The sequence below is a fragment of the Cupressus sempervirens genome, chromosome 11 (genome assembly GCF_028749045.1).
Source record: "Cupressus sempervirens isolate cs-2001-9-10 chromosome 11, ASM2874904v1, whole genome shotgun sequence".
NCBI classification, from domain to species: Eukaryota; Viridiplantae; Streptophyta; class Pinopsida; order Cupressales; family Cupressaceae; genus Cupressus; species Cupressus sempervirens.
In genome coordinates, this window is record NC_143128.1 from 367,733,640 (window position 1) to 367,754,405 (window position 20,766).

General features: G+C 35.1%; 1 protein-coding gene across 4 annotated transcripts in view; it reads right to left on the reverse strand.

Annotated features, from left to right (window-relative positions):
- Positions 1 to 20,766, reverse strand: part of LOC149529598 (primase-helicase Twinkle, chloroplastic/mitochondrial-like) — a 214,277-nt gene that overhangs the window by 28,178 nt on the left and 165,333 nt on the right. For 2 of the 4 annotated variants that reach the window (XM_089809441.1, XM_089809443.1), the window contains one exon: positions 19,415 to 19,513. In XM_089809441.1, the coding sequence (XP_089665567.1) occupies positions 19,415 to 19,513 (99 nt within the window). The remainder of the gene's footprint in view (positions 1 to 19,414; positions 19,514 to 20,766) is intronic. The other 2 variants (XM_089809444.1, XM_089809442.1) reach the window with 1 other exon arrangement.

Consider the following 20,766-nt stretch of genomic DNA (forward strand, 5'->3'; position numbering starts at 1 on the left):
TCTGTGAGATATATATTGGTAGTGTTGATTCTCCTTTCTGCAAAATTCCAAAAACCACTTTTTTATTTTTTTATCCAAAGAAGGAATCCTGATCTAAATTGTGACCTCTTGTAGTTTGATCTAAGAGAACTTTGTGCTACCGTTGCTACAGTTTGCCCCTTTGTTCCACATTTGTCTCTATACTTCAATGATAGGGGATGAGTTGAGTTTCTGAATTCTATGTTCATCTTTAATCTTGTCATGTGATTCCATAATGGCATCTTTATCCAATTCAAAAAGCAAGTTGTCATAGTTCACATTAGCTTCAAACCTCAAATAATGAATTATAATAGGTTGAAAGTTATCCTTGTTCACTATCTTTTGTATCGCATCTCTCGTTATATTCAATATCACATTTTTTCTTCATCAAAGTGATTGGATACAAGAAGTAACTTCCAATTAACTTGCTTGAACTACAAGCATTACTCATTTCATTCACAACAATGGATGCTAAGTATCCTTCTGGAGGTGAAAGAGAATTTTAGTTGAAAACCTTCTCACTAGGCCACTACACATAGTTTGTGTTAAGTTTCCTAGAATCAATTTCTATTGACTCTTACTCAATGCACGATCCTTGAGATGGTGAAAGGTCAATTTCATAATCTTCATGAGTCCATGTAATTAGTTCACTTGTAATAGAAGAATTGTACTTAGAATCAATTGCTTGTGTTTTATTTCCATGTACTTGCGGCGCACTAAAATGTTTGCTAACCATGTCCTAATTTGTAGTGCTCAATGAGCACTTCTTATTTTACCCTTATCTAAGGTTTCATCACTTGCAATTGTCATACTTTTTACACTCTCTTCCTTTGGTGTAGCAACCCTCAAGGTTTCTAATGAAATTTGTAGTGACGAGTGTATGTGTGAAACACATGAAGCAATTTTTGGATCTCAATTCTTCAAGTTCTGCCGATTTGAGCATCCATGCTTAACAAATTTTCTACTTGGATCAAGGTGACTGCCTCTATGTTCTTTGAGCAAGTACTGTATCCTTACATTAATGTAGTCCTTTAGAGACATGTCTTGCTGTAATCCTTCATTAATCCAATCATTTCAAAAATTGATCTTGTAGATCAACCAATGTGGGTTCTCTCTCTTCTTTATGTTCTACTTTGGGTAGGAATGTTATTATTCCTGGCCTTGAACTTGTTGTAGTTGTGCATCTCGTAGGAGTTTGATGGTTTATGGCTTGAACCCCATTGCCTACAATGTTTATCATGGATTGTGTTGGCATTCCCAGCAATTGAGCCAATTTCTTTAGTGTGTTTCTTGTTCTTTCTTGAATTGATTCATGCCATTGCCAGTTCTTCATCTTCTCCCATACTTGTTTCTTCTTGTTTTCTTTTCTTCGATGAAGCTTTGGTTATTGTCTTATCTCACGTTTCAATTCCAGTACTAGTTCTTTAATTTTTTTCATCTTCTACAAATCTGAATAGTTTCCCAATCCCCAGAGATTGGCAGTTTCATTCGCTCGTAAGATTTTGGAAAGAAGTCTCTTGCAATTGAAATTGATAACACACACACACACACACACACACACACACACACACACACACACACACACACACATATATATATCACATGATTATAATGCAATTAATCTAATTTAAATTATAAAAATATATAGATTAAATATATTCTAAATATAACCAAACAATTTTAATGAATATATTATTTAAAGAATAAAACTAAGTTGCTGATTTGGGTTCAGGGTTTAGGTTTGTGGGTGGGTTTGTGTGTGTATATATATATATATATGCAAAAAAAAAAAAACTCGCATAGTTGTAAAACTAACTTACTAAGTCATTTCATAGTATGAATATATCAATGTTACTTGATTATTGATCAATGCCAAATGTCAAAGATAAACATTAAATACTCACTCATTAATCTATGTTAATGTTGTAAATAAAATCATACATTGAATTACTAAAATGCAAAATGGAATTTCAAAACATAGACTACTTCATCAGATTGATAGATAATAAATTAGAATTTAATAAAGTTTGAAACATGGTGATAAATCATAAATGAGTCAATGACAAATGTTTAAACATAGTTTATCAAAGATGCAAATGCCCTTCAAGGGTCAAATGGGTCATCAAAATATGAGGGATCAATGGCTTCATCCTCATCTATATCATTTTCCTCATCATTGGAACTCAAACTGGTTCCACTAGCCCCAAATGCAACCACATCCTCCTCCTCCCCCTCGTCAACATCTAGCAAAGTGATATCCAAGTCAGAAATCTCGGGTGGTACATCCCACAACTTCTCTGGTCTTTTCTTATATCCTGGATCGTTGTGTGATAAGAGGCGCCAGTTGTTGTGAATAAATACCAAGTCCTCTGCTTTCTTCAAACCCAACTGGTTACGCTTCATTGAATGGATAAAGGAGTATGTACTCCAATTCAGCTTAGCAGCAAAAGAGCTCGCAACCTAGAGAGACAACTAACACAATTTTAAAAAATTAGAAATTGTAATTTTACAATACAATAGGAATTTAAGAGCGCTAATTCGACAAGCTAAGTGGCCATAAGAAAAGGAAAAAAAACTTAAATACATACTTGTGACAAGATCTTAATAGCAAGAGGTTGGAGGTACATGTAACTTTGCCCATGTAAGTACCACCATCCAATGGCATTCATTCTACTTTGGTCATTGATTGCATCAAGGTCTACATTTTTGCCTAAGACAAAATCTACAAACTCTCTCTTAACATTCGATGCTACATCAGGATCACTAAAGAGCCTGTTAAATGCCCTCTTATATCTAGTAGCAACTTCAAGATCTCTATATGGTGCCACTCTACCAAATAGAAAGTATCTCACCACTATAATATCTGGGAGAAAGTGCATATGCCAGGAGGTGTAAAGGTGTAGTCATCTTGTTCCAGCGATGTAGAACAATTTTCTTCACCTTATTGTACAAAGTATACTCACGATCCTGCTCTCTCCTCTAAATGACTAATGTCAAGTGATGTACATGTAAGTTATCTTGATGTAGTGTTAATAACTTAATTAAAATAAAAATAAAATCTCTCAATAAGCAAGGATAAAGTATTGTATAAAAATTGAAACTTAATGATTTCATTCTTTCTAGCATGGAGTCCATGGCATCATATATGTCCCCCAAACAAGGCTCATCAATGTCGGCATACCGAAGCATAGACATGATAGGCTCGGTGAGTTCTAACGCATATTCCACCCTATTCCAAAAATCATCACTCAAGATCAAATCCTTTACAGTTTTAGCCCTTTTTGTATCAGCTTGTTTCCATCCACCCCATTTGTTGCTAATAACCATTTGACACAATGCTTCTTTCACCCTTACAAGTCGTCTAAGGACGATTGTGTGTGAAGCAAACCTTGTTTCAGCAACCTATTACCATGTTAATTCAAATTGTAAGTTCATATAATAACACAGAAATTTAAAATTATGTATTAAATTATGTAAAGTATGACACAAAAATTAAAATGATAAATGAAGCTAAATAAACTTTAAAATTTATCTTCAATAATTCCAAGTAGGAGAAAGTTCTGAAAATTGCTTGTGACATATGGTGGCTTGTCACAAACATTTGGATCTGCTCACCCTCCTCGTACACTTCTTTCATCCATTCAATTTGGGTGCCAATTGCTTTCATCACCAAGTTCAAGGAGTGGACAGTGCATGGTGTCCAAAAGATATGCTCATATTGTGCTTCTACCAAAGATCCTGCAACCTTAAAAACTTTAGCATTGTCCGTTATTACTTGGACAACATTGTCAACTCCCACAAACTCTATGGATTCAATGAGAAGTTTGGCAATAAAATTTTCATCCTTTACCTGCCCTTCACGATCAACTGCCCTCAAAAACATCGCCCCCTTGGGGCAGACAGCAATCACATTTATTAATGGACGGTTTTTGTGATCTTTCCATCCATTAGAGACAATGCTCAACCCCATTTGGATCCAAGAATCTCTTATTGGTTTGAGGAGGTTTTCTACATTTTTACTCTCATTATGCGATATGGTGGTTCTCAAATTTTCATATCCAAGGGCTCGGTAACCACGAGGTGCTTCAGTTATTGCTTGCATCGTCTCTCTCCAATATGGTGATCTCACTAGATTAAATGAAACACCATTCGTAATGAGGCAACGCCCAATCTTTATGTCAGCAATTTCTCTCTTTTCATTTTCATATGCCTTATCTAATGAGCCTCTCTTGTGGGATGGGGGTGTTTCTATTTCATCTTCATCCACAGATGGGGTAGGTAGGAAGGGATGTAGTCTAGTGGTTGTTTGAGAGGGTGGTGTTGGTGGTTTTTGCTTTGATTTATCTTTTTTCGCCTTTGACACTAACCTATCAACCTCTTAATGTTCTTTTAACATGTCTTCTATTTGAGGAGCTGGCAACCCCTTTTTAGCTCCCTCTGGGGGCCCCTCACACATGGTAACCCCTTGACCTAGTGGGCCTATCAAATGATGTTTAACCCAGTAATATGAGCTTCTATATTCGTTTCAGCAAAAATTGCATTTCCATATATACCCTCCCCCTCCAACACATTGCTCAATTCTTGTTGTATACTTCCACAAAGGAGAGCTTTTATCAATTTTAAATCTTTGGGATCCCACCCAACCCACTGAACCCTGACAACTCATTCTATGATTCTTGCAATCTATTAAAAAAAAATTAAAAATATTTCAAAACCTATACAAAATTTGATAAAAAAATTAGAAGAATAAATATTTAAAAAACTATAAACAAACTATGAAAGAAGCAAAAGGAAGGATCAAATGCATACCTGGAACACTCAAAACTGATTATTTGAAGGATTTGAGACTCCACAAACAATATCTACAACCTTCTCTTCAAACTTGCAAAATGGCCACACCAAAATGAGAGAGCAAAATGAGAAAGAAAATGAGAGATTAGATGAATGAAAAGCATCTAATATGCCTTACATTAGGGTTTGCAAAAAAAAAAACTCATTTTTTAATGTTTTTATGCCCACTTTTTGGCCCCACATGCCGCGGGTCCACGGCAGGTCTGGGCAAGGTCCATACTTGGGCCTGTGGGTACGCTCGGGTCTGCGGAACCCACAGGCCCAAGTATAGACCTTGCCCGAACTCGTGCTCAGATCCAGACCTAGAAGAATCTAGACCCAAACCCGAGCTCCAGGGTCCGAATTCTACAATATTCTCTTGTATTTAATTTTATTTATTTATTTATTCACTGTAAATTTATTATTATTTAATTGTTTTAAATATTATACTAAATATTATTTTATTGATAATATAATATATATGTAATTTTTATTTCTTATTTCTATACTTGAATATCATTTTATTATCATTATTTATTTAATTATTCATAAAAATAAATACACCAACCAATATATTCAAATCTATCATGATGTTGCTTACTCCCGATAGTTCTATAAATCACAAGCCATAATAAGTCTTTATATGCAACAATATGTGAAACATTGGAAGAATTATCATAGGACAACTACAATCCACAATGGATGGAAATAAATGAATAAAGAATAACAGTTTACAGCTATATGAAAAACAACGCTCAGAATTTATAAAAGTATGGTCTAGTTAGAGTACGTAGAACACAACAACGAACTTGGAATTGATGAATATTATTGGAAGGATGAAGGGCATCAAACTTGGATACAGACTATTATAGGCAGCGGTCAAGACATTTAAATTCATGCACAATATAGTCAATGTGAAGGGAAATACCAAATGAACTAAATACAAATAAAGAAATAATGATGAAAAGTAAAAGAAAGAGAAGGCATCATCCATTAAGTATAATTAAGCTAAGATACCAATGCATTTGGTTTCACGTCGGATGCGGGTGTTGATGTGTGGTGACATGCGGATGCATCGTGATCCGCAGATGCATTGAGATGATGCATGGGTGCTGTTAGGAAGCACGATTCTTTCATGCAGATGCGCACGAGATGCTTGGGAAAGCATCCAAAGAGAATCTATAGAGCATCTGAGTGATTCTAAAGAGCATCCAACTTTTTTGAGTGCCCAGTCACCTATGTGACTTACTAAAACATGTGTTTATTTTATTTTTATTATATTTTTTCTCCTATTCGCCTCAAAACCCTAAAAGAGGCTATTCATTGCTCATTCTTCTCATTTTGTTTGCAATTGGGCTTTCTTCTCATTTTATTTGCATACATAAATTATAGTATATATATATATGGATGCACCCAAACGCATCCAAAATTCTCCAAAAAAAATCCGTGCATCAGCACCCCACACCCACATCAACATCAAAACCAGCATCAGCAACTTAGTGATTAAGTAGTATAATAAATCATGATAACCAAAAATAGAAACGTATTCATACGTATAAAAGAAGGGAAAGCACAATCAGTAGATTTTCATAAGCCTTAAATAAATACCAAGACGACAAGCTAAGACCCAATTGTATAGCATAAGGGTTGATCATAGAATAGATTCACTGGAGCTTAAGGAGTTTAACAATTGGCACCCAAAATTCTAATAAGAAAAACTACCTATTCAACTGAATAGTCAAAAGCTATACACTAAAGAGAATTAAAAGATGTGGACATAAATGTCATTACATGTGAAAATGAATCAAGAATCACCTTAGAGTTTCAATGGAACTACTAGTAAAACAATACTTATTCATTGATCAATCATACATATCAACAATTTACTACATTGCATTGAAACATGTATCAGACCCAAAGATGGAAGCTTATGCTAGTATAGTTTACCATCTAGTTGTACATAGCCTACCATTATGATAAGATCTTAAGTAAACAAAGTCGTAATAGTTGGCAGTTTGTGAATCTTGTTCTGATCTTTCTAGTTAGCTATGCAGGGGACATTACAATGGTATCAGAGCATGATCCTGCCATCCTGCAGGGTAGAAAATATACAAACATCAAATAAGAGACGGCTAAAAGAATACCCATTATGTAATCACAATAAAAGGACATCATGATTTGGTAAAGGTCTGACAAATCTCAAAGCAAGACACACGCAATGCCGCTAATATCTATTCAGAGTGACACCAAACGCACAAGGAACCTATTGAGATCATTTAAGGATGTCATGATTTCATGAGGGAATCCAGAACCAAGAGATTTTGCAGAGGGCATTTTTTTTTAATGTCGTCCATAGGGGGCATTCTTAAAATGTTGGCCACTGAGAGAATTCTTTATGAATGTCAGTCATAGAGTGCATCCTTGAATGTCAGCCATAGAGGACATTGTGTGGATGTTGGCAACAGATGGCATTCATGAATGTCAACCACAGAGGGCATTCTAGGCGAATGTCAGCCATAGAGGTTGTTATTAGTGAGCACCACCATGCCTGATAGAGGACGCTTGTAGTGAATGTTGCCATTATTGGTAGAGGGTGTTTTTAGTGAGTACTGTCATTGTGGGCAGAGGGAATTTCTTAGTGAAGCGTCACCATGCTTGGCAAGGGGCGTTCTCATTGAGCGTTGCTAGTCTTGGCAAAGGATGTTAGTGAGCATCATTAGTCTTGGTGGAGTGCGTCGACATTTGTGGCAGAAGGCATTCTTATAGAATGTCGCCCTTATTGGTAAAGAGCCATTTTGAGATTCTATATCTAAGAGACAAATCCAAAAGGCATGAGAGGTACTTATCAAGAAGAAAATGCTACAACAATTCGAGATAAGTTGATCTTTACAAATGCTTTTTAAAATTCATGTACGACATTTTCAAGTAACAATTTTATTTATAATGCAGTTCTAACCTTATGTTGAACTTCTCATTTAAGGATCACTCAACTGGATACTAAGTCACATATCAGTAAATGCTTACACTGAAGATTTTGCATTGCTTAAGGGCAAGCAATTAGAGGAAGGGCGGACTGCCATGTCCCTATATTTATAACATTTTATAATAAATTAATTAATAATAGAATATATAATAATAAATTATATTATAATTTATTGTTATATATTATAAACATAATAAGAAATTAATAACACACGCACACACATATATATCACATGATTATAATGCAATTAATCTAATTTAAATTATAAAACTATGTAGATCAAATATATTCTAAATATAAACCAAACAATTGTAATAAATATATTATTTAAAGAATTAAACGTTGCAACCTAATTTGAATAGTCACAACCTCGCATCATGCGGAATATATAAGGAACAAACATAGAAAAAGGGGGAAAAAATGATACACTAGACATAAAATTACAAAGCAATAAAACGTTTGATGCATATTTATGATACCTATAAAACTAGTCAGCGTAGACAAATACAGATCATTGCAGCCAGTGACAAGGAAGAAGCAGCAGGGAACATAATAAAAGGAGGAATAGACATTCAACTTAATATATGAATTTAAGACTACAACATAGATATGAGGAGCAAGCCCTCAGTGGTTAATCTCAACACGTAACAACAAATCAGCATGGTGAAATTCAATCTCAGTCCACCACATAGATTCCACAAACATCAGCGTACGTGGTGATTGGAACGAATAAGGAAGGATACTTATAGAGACATGAAGACAGTTAATATAATTTGGGGAAAGATAGGAAGAAGATAATAACAACGATATTATCAAAGAACATATATACTATGGGATATGAAGAGAATCAGAAGATTGTAGTTCGGCTGGAGTGACTATGGCCAGAGATTGAAGGAAAAAATAAAAATAAAAATAAATACACCAACCAATATATTCAAATCTATCATGATGTTGCTTACTCCCAGTAGTTCCATAAACCCCAAGCCATAATAAGATAAGTCTGTTATATGCAACAATATGTGAAACATTAGAAGAATTATCAAAGGACAACTACAATCCACAGTGGATGGAAATATACAAATAAAGAATAACAAATTTACAGCTATATGAAAAACAGCGCTCACAATTTATAAAAGTTTGGTCTGGTGAGAGTACGTAGGACACAACAGTGAACTTGGAATTGATGAATGTTATTGGAAGGATGAAGGGTATCCAACTTGGATACAGACTATTACAATTAAATTCATGCACAAACAGTCAATGTGGAGGGAAATACCAAATGAACTAAATACAGACAAAGAAATAATGATAAAAAGTAAAGAAAGAGAAGGCTTAATCTTTTATCTTCAGCCTTGCTAGAACTGCTCAACTAAGCATCATCCATTGAGTATAATTAAGTGGTATAATTAATGACGATAACCAGAAATAGAAACATATTCATACATACAAAAGAAGGAAAAGCACAATCAGTAGATTTTCATAAGCCTTAAATAACTACCATGACCACAAGCTAAGTCCCAGCTGTACAGCATAAGGGTTGATCATAGAATGGATCCAGTGGAGCTTTAAAAGGTTTTAACAATTGGCACATAAAATTCTAATAAGAAAGACTACCTATTCAACTGAATAACCAAAAGCTATATACTAAAAAGAATTAAAAGATGTGGACATAAACGTCATTACATGTGAAAATGAATTAAGAATCACCCTAGAGTCTCAATGGAACTACTACTAAAACAATACTTTTTCATATTTAAGTTCAATCATAAATATCAGCAATTTACTACATTGTGTTGAAACATATATCAGACCCAAAGGTGGAAGCTTATGCTAGAATTGTTTACCATCTAATTGTACATAGCCTACCATTATGATAAGACCTGAAGTAAAGGAAATCGTAATAGTTGGCAGTTTGAGAACCTTGTTCCGATATTTCCAGTTAGCTGGGCAGGGGACATTACATTAAGTCAACTTGTGAATGAACATTGGACCAATTGAACCCCTTGAACTAGTTCAATGAGTTCAAGAAGTTTGACATGTTGAATTAGTTTGCCATCAATTACGTAAAAATTGTTAACTCAATTGGTGTTTGTAAACATGCTGCATTGGACCTTATATCTAAAAGGAAATCAAACTCAGCTTCGAACCACTTGAACTCGTTGAAACTATCAAACCAGTTCGCATTGATCAAGCAGCTCAACATGACTCACTAGCAATTCAAGTGGAGGCAGAAGGTGCCTATTTAGAGATGGTGAAATGATCAGCAAAGGAATATTCAGGCAGCTTTATTAAATTTCACAACCTCCTCATGAATAAGAAGTAATGATGAAATGACAAGCTCATGCGTAGAACTGACAAATGTAAATATCCTTTAAGGGCAAGACTATATGCTATTAATTGACATAAGTGGAATATTTGGGTATAATTTCACCAATCTCTCTGCGAGAAGAAGACAGAGTACAGAGGACACCAAGATTTCCAGATTTGAAGCTGCAAGAAGTTTCAGTTGCAATGTGAGTCTAATAGCCTGTCCTTGTCATAACACATTGTGCTAGCATTCATTTGAAAATTTACTATTACTTCAGTTCTCTTTTTCAATTTCATTATCATGGGGGCTGCCTTTCAATTATTTTTAAATGAGTCGAGCTTGGTTTGCTCACCCCTGAGGGAGGAGACACCTCTTGGGTCCAATGCAACCTTTTTATTTTGTGGAAAGAGTGAGAAATGCTAAAGAGGACTCTGTTATGGGTACTGTTGTGAAGAGTGATATAGTGGAAATCGTTGTAGTCTTCCCAGCCCTAGTATGCCCACGTTTGCTCAAGGAGTGCATAAACAAATATGACCCAAAGAATAGGTGTACAAGGAAGTTCAATGGGGAAGTCTTGCCGCCAATTAATAGGGGAACAATTATTGCCGTTGTGAGAATCCCAATTGTGGTCTATATTGAGTTTACCAAAGCAATGTCCTCGTCCACATTCTGTGAGAAGAAGAATTTTTATAAGAATGTAATTGCTATGAACTGATTGTTGAAGTTCCAAAAGGGTGGTTCACAACTTCCTAGACCTCTTTCAAGGGAGTGCATGAAAACCCACATTAAGGGTTTAGTGACCTTGCTATACAAAGTTAAACAATCTGAGCATGCCTTCCGTTTTCAAGACTGGAAGTATTTCTTCATCCAAATAATTTTTTCAAGGACCCAATTCCTAGACTGGGGAGAGATTATAGCTGAGAATTGCACGACCAGTTAGACAACAGTCATTTTGGGCACCAAGGTTGCTACATGTCTTCATATTTGTTTTCTTGTTTAGCATGCACAAGGGAATGGACTAGGTTACACCATGAGCCTTCTGTTGAAGGGATTAAAATTTATTAGTACAATCCTCACCTGCAAAAGAAAAGATCTTGTGAAAACTACAAGAGCATGCAATGCAATTAGTGAGCATCTATGGCAGTTTTTACACTCAATTTTCGTGCTTGACTTACCTCAAGGTAGGGGGTCTGATAAAGATCTTATTAAATTACCCAAGTATGCACTAGATCATTTTGTTTTAGTGGAATTATGCCATCAGCTGGCCTATGTGAGTAAGATGTACTCACCAAAGAATGAAGGAGGAATTTCATTCCTAGTTGAACTAGGTTCCCCCGAGTGTAAGTCAGTTTTAGACGCCCTCAATCTTGAGGTTGATTTGTCTAAATTCAATTTTCAGTTTTATAAACCCAGAAATAACTTTGATGATAAGGTCTTTGCTAGAGATCATTTGCTATTAAAACTAGAATTCCTACCTTTACCTTGTTGGTCCCAACCGATACTGAGAGGGAGAGTGAACCAATATGAACTTTCCTACCGCTTATTTGTTCTAACATTAAATATATTCATAACACTAGTTGTCTTATCAACATTGTAAAAACGAAAGCAGTTAAATAAAAGCATACAAACTCACACACAAGTGCATACATCAAATGACACAGTGATTTTGTACATGGAAATCCTCGATGAGAGGATGAAAACCACGATGGCAATAATATATCCACTTGCCCTTATAATGCATGTAAAAGGTTGTCCGGTTAAAGGCTATAATTGTTCTTTCTAGGAACACATCCTATTAGGAATATATATAATCTGTTAGGGTTACAAGAGCCTATGAAAGCTACCTGGTTAGAAGATTTACAAATCTCTTTCTGAGAGAAACCTTGTCAGAGGATCTACAAAAGCTTACTACTGAAGCTTGCTTTCTTAAGAGCTACAAAGAGATACAATGGTGAAGAGCAATGTACATGTAAGTGATCCAATGATAGCACTATCTTGCCCTATAGATCTTCATTGCATATCCTTAAAGATGTTTTGTTCTTCTTCTTCCTTTGTTTACCCTATGAGCCCTTCAATCTCACCTTTGTCTTATTGTTCGAATCTGTCTATCTACTATTAAGCTATCCTTTTCAACTTTGTTCTTCACTAGCTTGCACTTTGAACAACAACGCCAAAAATCTCTTGGTTGCAGCAATCTTCTTCTTCCGTAACTTCGACAATACAAACAACAACTTCACAAGTGAAGTCTAAGTTCCTTTATGGACTCTGCAATGTCAGAGTGTAGTTGCCCAAAAAGAAACTCCCACTTGTTTTCAAATTTGAAATCCATACCCGAGTTGCTCGCAAAAAACCTGTGACCCCTACTCCTAGAGTCTAGATTGGCAGCCCCGCCAGTCCATCTGTGAACCTATGTGTAGCCTTTGTCCTTGCTTGCTTTGTTTCGACCTTAACACCTATCACATCAACTTTCACTAACCTTACACCTTGTCACATCCATGGTGACTCGCCTCATAAATGACCATCAATTGTCTTTCATGCATGTCTGTCGGTTGTGGCTCTGATTGTCTTATCATACACGTGTACCAGTTCATTCTTCAACCTGTGATAGTGTTACTTTGTAACATCTTTATCTTCCTTGACTGGTTGCCAATCAATGACAACATCAATTTAAAAGCTGCATGCCAATGAGACTTGTAAGTCCAATATACCTCATTTGGAGGATTACTGGGAAAATTGTCTAAATGAAGAATAGATTGTGAAGAGATTATGGAGGAGGTTTACATTGCATCAAATTGTTGATTTTCATTTGAAGATGGCAGCTCTCTAGTAAGATCCAATGTATGAACAAGCCAAAGCACTTCTAGTACCTGAAATTGACTGGACAATCTAGAATTTAAGACATTTCATGTCATTTAGAGAAGAAAGAAGTGGTTGAATGAACAAACAGCCAAGAAACCAGTAATGTCCCCCATTCAGTCATAGAATTTGGGACTGATTCCACAAAAAAGTCGGATATTATTACAATTTATCGAGATGAATATCGGTATACCAAGATCAATATTGGTCTCCAAAATGTATTTACTATTGATATTCTAAATCCAATCAGTATATTTTCTGTAGGACTATATGCTACCATCTCATCTATATATACTGTGATTCTCTTCAATATAATAGGTGTTACAATCTTAACATATCTCCTGATCTAGTATATAGACTAGAATTTAGTATCCTCTGTGATCTTATTTGTACAGCCCTTCATCACAATATCTTTATATGTAAACTATGATTACAATGTGTTTGTATCTTCAGCAACAACTTAATTTCATCTGTGATGTGGGTGTGAGCAGCTTATAATATACTCTTTCCTTCTTCTGTCTAGTGATGCCTGGATGCTCTCTATCCATGTCCATGTAGTCAAAGTCCTACCTCATGTTGTATCACAAATGATATGTATGTAATCGGGTGTTATTGCAAGTGCAACTTGCCACTCACCAATCATGTTATATAAGTCTTCGATACCAACAATGAGAGTATTTGGGTGATCTTCTTGTCCTGTTGATCACTAATATGAAGTGGCTCAGACACTTAATCATCCTTATCTAATGTTGTGGTCACTATGGTAATAACCTTTGCAGTTGTGTTGTTCTAAGGTATTGCGTATGCTGATAAATGCTGATAAATGTCTTGTGAGGAGTCCCAGATGTAACTCCCTGATCAGATCGAATCCTCCAGGTATTATAACTTATTTATTTGAATGGTCTTGTCAAATGGAGATGCCCATGGTGATCAACTAATAATTCTATGATCTAATTTTTCATTTGAATAGAATAAACTTCATCTAACATATCTATGCGAAAGCTTGATATATATGTGATATAATTTTATAGTTGGTTGGGACTCTTCTACCCATACGCTGAAGTCTTTAGCTATAAATTACCTCTGCCCAGTTGGCTGATGTCTTCCTCTGTTCAACTATGTTCATTGGTTTCTTTATGATTATTGACACTTCGTTGTTGCTAGTAAAACCTGATAGTGTCCCACACTGCCATTAAACTAGGAGATTATATAATCAATCTATAGTTATCATCCTTAGCATGTCTTTGTATCTGCTCGTCATTTTTCTCCCTACCTTATTGCTTCTTCTATAGCTTGTCCCAGTATTACTCATGTCCCATGTTTCTCACTCATCCTTAGTCCACATTACCGTTTGGAATGAATTAACCATTGTGATCACAGACCATTAAATCTTTGTGTCTGCGTTGGATAGTTTTAATATGTTTTATATGCTACTTGCATCTTTAAATCATTGTCATGTCTACTCTATCCATTTATCATCCTCCTTCCATGCCACTCATCTGTTCCCCCTCCAAGTCCGTTCTTGATGTCTGATATCCTGTCTCTGGACTGTAATTTTTTTAATCTTTTCTTACCTTGCTTTATACGGTCTATGCAACTCTGCCTGCTACTGCCGTCCTTGCCAATCAATTCTATTGACTTTGATCTCAAATATTATTGATTCATTGGTGGTATTCTCCAAATGCTGGTTGTGCAAAGTCCTTATCGGAATTGCCTATTATTAATGCTGGCGGTTATATGCTCCGTAATTCCATAGATTAACCTAGATACTTCTTATTCCTAGCTCGCTCCCTTGCCTAAATCCCTTGTCGATCTCTATATATGCTCGGCCACTTTAATCTAATGAGTGGAATCGGTGTCTTCTTGACCAAGTCACATCCCTTAGCCGTGACTTTGGTCTTGAATATATATTTAATATATAGCAACGTAGTTCCTTTGTTAAACAGTTTTCTATATTTATAATATTTTATATTTAGTTATTAATTTTTATTATCTATTGCTAATTCTTATTCTTCAATTGATTATGATACTAATCTCTTCATTACATTTTTGATAAACAATATAAAATTTATTATTTACTATTACTTATTCTATTATTTATTTACTTTAATTAAATCTTATAAATATGGGGACATGACAAAAACTCAACCACAAGGAATGAGATCAACAAGAACTTCAAAGGAACAAAAGTCACATTCATGTTTATTGACAAAACTGCTCAAACTGTGATGCAAGTAGGTTCAAAATAAAAGCCAGCGAATCTTCCCAAAGAAGTCTACCAATCCTCCAATGGCCCCTCCTACAATGGTGACTCGATGAAGGACACGATCTAAGGAAAAGGGACGTCAAACAAAAGAAATGATGATTGACGTGGATTTTGGAGAAGTTGAGAAAAAGATGGTCAAAGAAGTAAATGGAATTCCCCAAGCTAGATATGGGATACCAAACACATGTAACCATTGATTTGGGTGACACTACAGATTTAATGAGTGCGTTGAGTATGGTCAATCTTACCCCCAATTAACACACTCAAATTGCAGATTCCTCTGAGGGAACCCCCAAATGGTTGGAGGCCGCAGTGAGCAAGAAAAATATCCACCCCCATTGCCTTGCCTCTTAACAACATAGTTAGCAGATGTTAGGGAGCCACACCGAAACCTAAAAAACAAAAATCCACCTCGACAATGTCTGTTTGATCAATAGACTAGACTTCTGACAAAGAAGGGATTTTAGGAGCCTAGTGTAGGAAACTTTAAGGTGGAGAAAATAGACCTTGGAGCAGGTGACGGAATGAGGAAAAACCACCCATTTCAAGACCTCTATAGAGAGAATGTTGAGTCATTCCTAGAAGGATGCAAAAAAGAAGAAAAATGTCGAGAGTGATGGCAGAATATATTGATGCGATCCAGACCCAATCCATAATTTGTGTCTCAAGAACCCTAGTCATTCGACCCTAATTCACCGAACAGCCAAAAGTTGATATATCAAGCACAACGAGGGAGCATGATTGTGATAGTATTTGATGAATGGTTAAAAGTTGTCATCTAATGAGGGAAGACCTACATCATTGAAGTTAAGAAAATTTATGATGAATTGGTTGCAGCCACTAGAGGGTTAGATTCACAGACATTGGTTGGGGAGAAGGAAGAGAATGCATGGGCGAATCTGGTCTACAAATTAATGATGTCCAAAATATGGCATGACCAAGTTCCTAATAAAAAGGCCTTCCAAGTTGGTGGATAAAAATAAACCTTAGATGTGGAATGATGCAATTCAGTACTCGATAAAGGACTTGGTGAACTTGCTCGGTCTTTGATGGATCACCTTATGTGTAACCATGTGTCATATGTCGATGAAAATGGTGTAGTTCCAAAAGGTGAAAATGCTATACTTTGAGGTTGAGGGAAGAGATCAAGAAGGCCCAGGAAGCAAAGTTGTTGACAATTGAGGACGTTTTGAAGCTAGCGAAGATAAAGACCTTGATGTATGTGTGTCTAGGACACTTACCTACCCACATAGAAGGATGAAGGAGATAAAGCAAGACATGTTGAGGCAAATTATGGCCCATGTTAATGTTACAAACATCCAAGTTGTTCAAGAGTTCATGGGTTTGTGCAAGGAGTGGAAGGCAACGTACACCACACTAGTGCATACAGCCCAATCCGCAAGATCAAGGGAAGTTGTCTAGTCGTAGCTATCTAACTGCATAGGCTACCTAATTAGATAGCAAATTTTGGGGGTAGTTCCTAATAGGCGATTGGGGAATGTTTAGAAAGTTTTTGGCTAATTTAGTTTGTTTTTGAAAACTTTGATTGATTCTGAAACCCTGAGAGTCATTTTATGAGATTGTAAAAGACTATATAGTTGACCGTGAGATTGGCATGGGGATCTGATAATTTTTAAAAAAACATTTACAATATGCTTGTCTTAAAATGCTATTTTGAAGTAAACTTTACATCTTTGAATGAAAAGTAATGATACTTTCAATTGGGCTCTAAATTTGTGCATTTGGACGGATATGAGTTCAAAAAAATTGTGTCGACCTTGTTCTAATTAATTGAAAATTGTCGTACCTCAAATTGCAAATCGGTATTTTTGCATGCTTGCTTGTCTTTGTTGATGTGAGTGTTAGTCCACTACAACATACAAAATCAAACACTCAATGTTTTGAAGTGAAACACCAAATATTCAATTCTCTCTTGATATAAAGTCACTTCTTATGCTAAGCCTGCAAAGTAAGATCACAAGATGACTTCAAGGTTCTTTTACCGTGGATACTCACTCAGCTGAAATGATGTGATTTGTGGCAATGTTAAAGGGACTTCTGCTAGTTCATTCAAGACTTCTCAACTTGATTCTAATGATTTGGCTTTGTAATGCACAATGAAAATACACTTCTTTCTTTAACACTTGGACTAATTCCTTCACTTTTGCTACTACTTTTACTTCAAACAAGGAATGCAAAGAAATATTGATGGACTAGGACTCTACTAGGTGTAATCTTGCCAGCGACTCCATCCACCTAGTGCAAGCTTCTTGGTAGATAGTAATGGTTTTCAAATCATTATCTCACCTTTCATCCCATCAAATGAATGCAAAAGATTTCATATCAATCGCAGTTATGCATTTTTATCATCGGCTTACCACACAAGGCAATTCTTACAGCAGAATAAGTGACTTCATATCAACAGGGAGTTGAATATTTGGTGTTTCACTTCAAAACATTGAGTGTTTGATTTTGCATGTTGTAGTGGACTAAAACTCACATCAACAGTCTTTAGTTGCAGTTATTAAGAAATCATTTCGTAAATATTGCGTAAGATTTGTGAGTCTTAGCAAGGAAAGTTATTCAACATCAATTCGTATTCATGTTTTGTACCCATTATGTGCTGATGTGATGGATATCAATTAAATGCCTTTGTACTTTCAGGTTAAAAATATACTACTCAAAATTCAAATTCATTAATTGCAAATTTGTCGTAGGTTGTGCCTGAATAGAATTCAGAGGGGAATCCTTCATCATTCAACTAATTATTACTAAAAGATCTGTTCTTATTGTGGAAAACAGAGTCAAAATAATAACTAAACTAGGGGAACAAATCTGTTGGCCAACACAAATGTAAAGCAATTCATTGAATAAGAATTTGGTCGAGTTTGGAACTTTGGAGTGCTTCACTGTTTTGCATGAACACACTAATGACAATGAAACCTAGCTTTCCCGATTTTAAACAAAAGATTAACTTAATAGATAAAATTGAAGGAAAAGATTAGAATTCCATGCACATCTCAAATACATGCAAGATACCAAATAAGTCCCACTTTTACAAATTTTGAACACAATGAACTGAAAGTGGAAAAGAGTTGAGAAAATCAAGGAAACAAGGTTAAAAACATCTGTACATCAAACTTAGACAGTCCCCCTCTCCCTGATAATTAAACAGCAAGACACTAATTCTCTCAAAATTTTCAAATCATAGATCGAGTCCCAAGACTAGAACCACTCCAAAAAAATTTAACACATAGTATACACCTATCAAATTTTAAAGAAATTTTCTTTGATAACAAGCATAGAACATTAAAAGTGAAAATATTTGTAAATCACTGTGTAAGATAGTTAGGGAAGCAGTATATGCCATCATCAGCAAATGTCACAATGAATGTATTAAGTGACTAAACCAAGTGATGGGTGGGAGACATGGCCCACTTAGAGAAAGAAGTTAAGCCACAAAGAATGGCTTAGTGATCATGATAATGACGGAGATGGGAAGGGGTCTCAAAGAATATTGACATGCTATGCAAGGCATGGGATTAAACATTTAGATATTTTAATATTTGTTTAATAAAAGAGAACATTGCTGTCTTATTAAATGTATATTTGAGAGGCTCCCATCTTTATAGGCTTACTGAATTACATATGACAATTGTTTCCAATTAAATAATGGGCCCTAATTTGTATCCGGATTCACCCAGGAAAATATGTATATATTTAGGGTTACTAACACGCACAATTAAGAGGGGCTGTGCTATGGTTAACAATTAAATCTTGAAACAGTGACATGTAAACAAACTAATTCTGAAAAAAGGATTAATGAAACTTTCAGACAACATCATCCTTTTTTTTCTGTAGACAAATGAAGTTTGATTGTAAATCTCCCAGCTGAGGCCCAAGTAATGTAGCCAAGTATAGATTTGCTGTTTCCAGATTTTTAGGTGTATTATAAGTTCTGATGAAGTGCATGCTAGAGTGGACACACTGTATACAAGATAATACACTGAGGCTGGTGGTGACACAACTCTCACCAATATGTTGAGATTTCTATACTGACCTTACCAAATGGGATTTCTATTAAATACAAAATGCAAAATGTAACACACATTTTTAGTAATGATGCCTGCAAAGTTATAAAGATACCACTTGCCTTATTAGACAAAATGTTTCATTCAACCACATCTTTCCTTGCTCCAGTTCACCAACACTTATCCGAGGAAGAGAATCTCCATATCTGTAACCAGCAAGACTTCATAATGCATGAAAGGAACAGAATGAATAGTGCATATTCATCAAATCATATACTAATAAATGTACTCATACAAAAATTCACAAATTAATAACATGCATTGGCCACTAAAATGTGGAATGACATAAAGAAGTATAAGCATCTCATATTATAAGGGCAAGGCATAAACAGGAAATGTGAAAAAAAGTATTTAAAACGTGCAGGAGTTATGAAAGCCTTGACCAATTACAGTATATTTCTAATCATTGCATACTAAAAAGAAACCTAATTCAAGTTTAAGAAATCTAACCCATATCCAACAAGAATTATCAAGCTTATAAAAGTGGATCTTTTAAGCATTGCTCCCAACATCTGGATGCAATACAATATTGGTTAGATACTAAGTTAACGATTATTGTTCTCATGCTGATGTGGGTGCAGGATTCCAATGCGCTTATGCATGAATATCACTTTTTTGGGGATTTTGGATGTTGAAATATATATATATATATATATATATATATATATATATATATATAAAGAAATGTAAGAAATATACAAAAATAAACCATTCCATAGCATGATACTTTACCATTGATAGTTCAACTTCAAACATCATAAACAAAAAGTGACAAATATACAAATTGAAACAAAAAGGAGCAAAAAATAATAATTTAAATGAATTAAACATATGCAAAATAGTCACTTAAGTGTGTTAATGTTTGGTAGCTTCAATTGGATAACTATATGACTGTACATGTAATTATATATGAGATATAATTTTATGTGAGATATAAACTTATTAGATGAGAGAAATATATATATATATATATATATATATAGTTAAGTTTATATAAAATAATTATTTTATTATTGAATAGACATGTCCCATGAAGGGACATGTCTATTCATGACCTATGTTCAATATAAAATGAGGATGTTGTATATGGAAAACATATACCTCAACAGGGAATACAAGTACATTTGCAACGATCTGAAAAACATCAACATGGTATCACAGCAGGTCTGCAAATGTAAGAAAGTAATCAATGGTTATTGTAAAATATTGCAGATTTCGAGATTTACAACTGTGCGATCAAAAGACAGATTTCAACCTTTGCAAGGATTAAATCAGTGATCACATGAACGAGTTTGTATGTAGCACAGATATTTCTTCTCTGTGGTGCACAAGGCTTCTTGAACAAACCGAAATTTCTATCTGTATGGGCTCCGAATTCTATCAAGTTCTTTGCATATGATTCCACATCAACAAC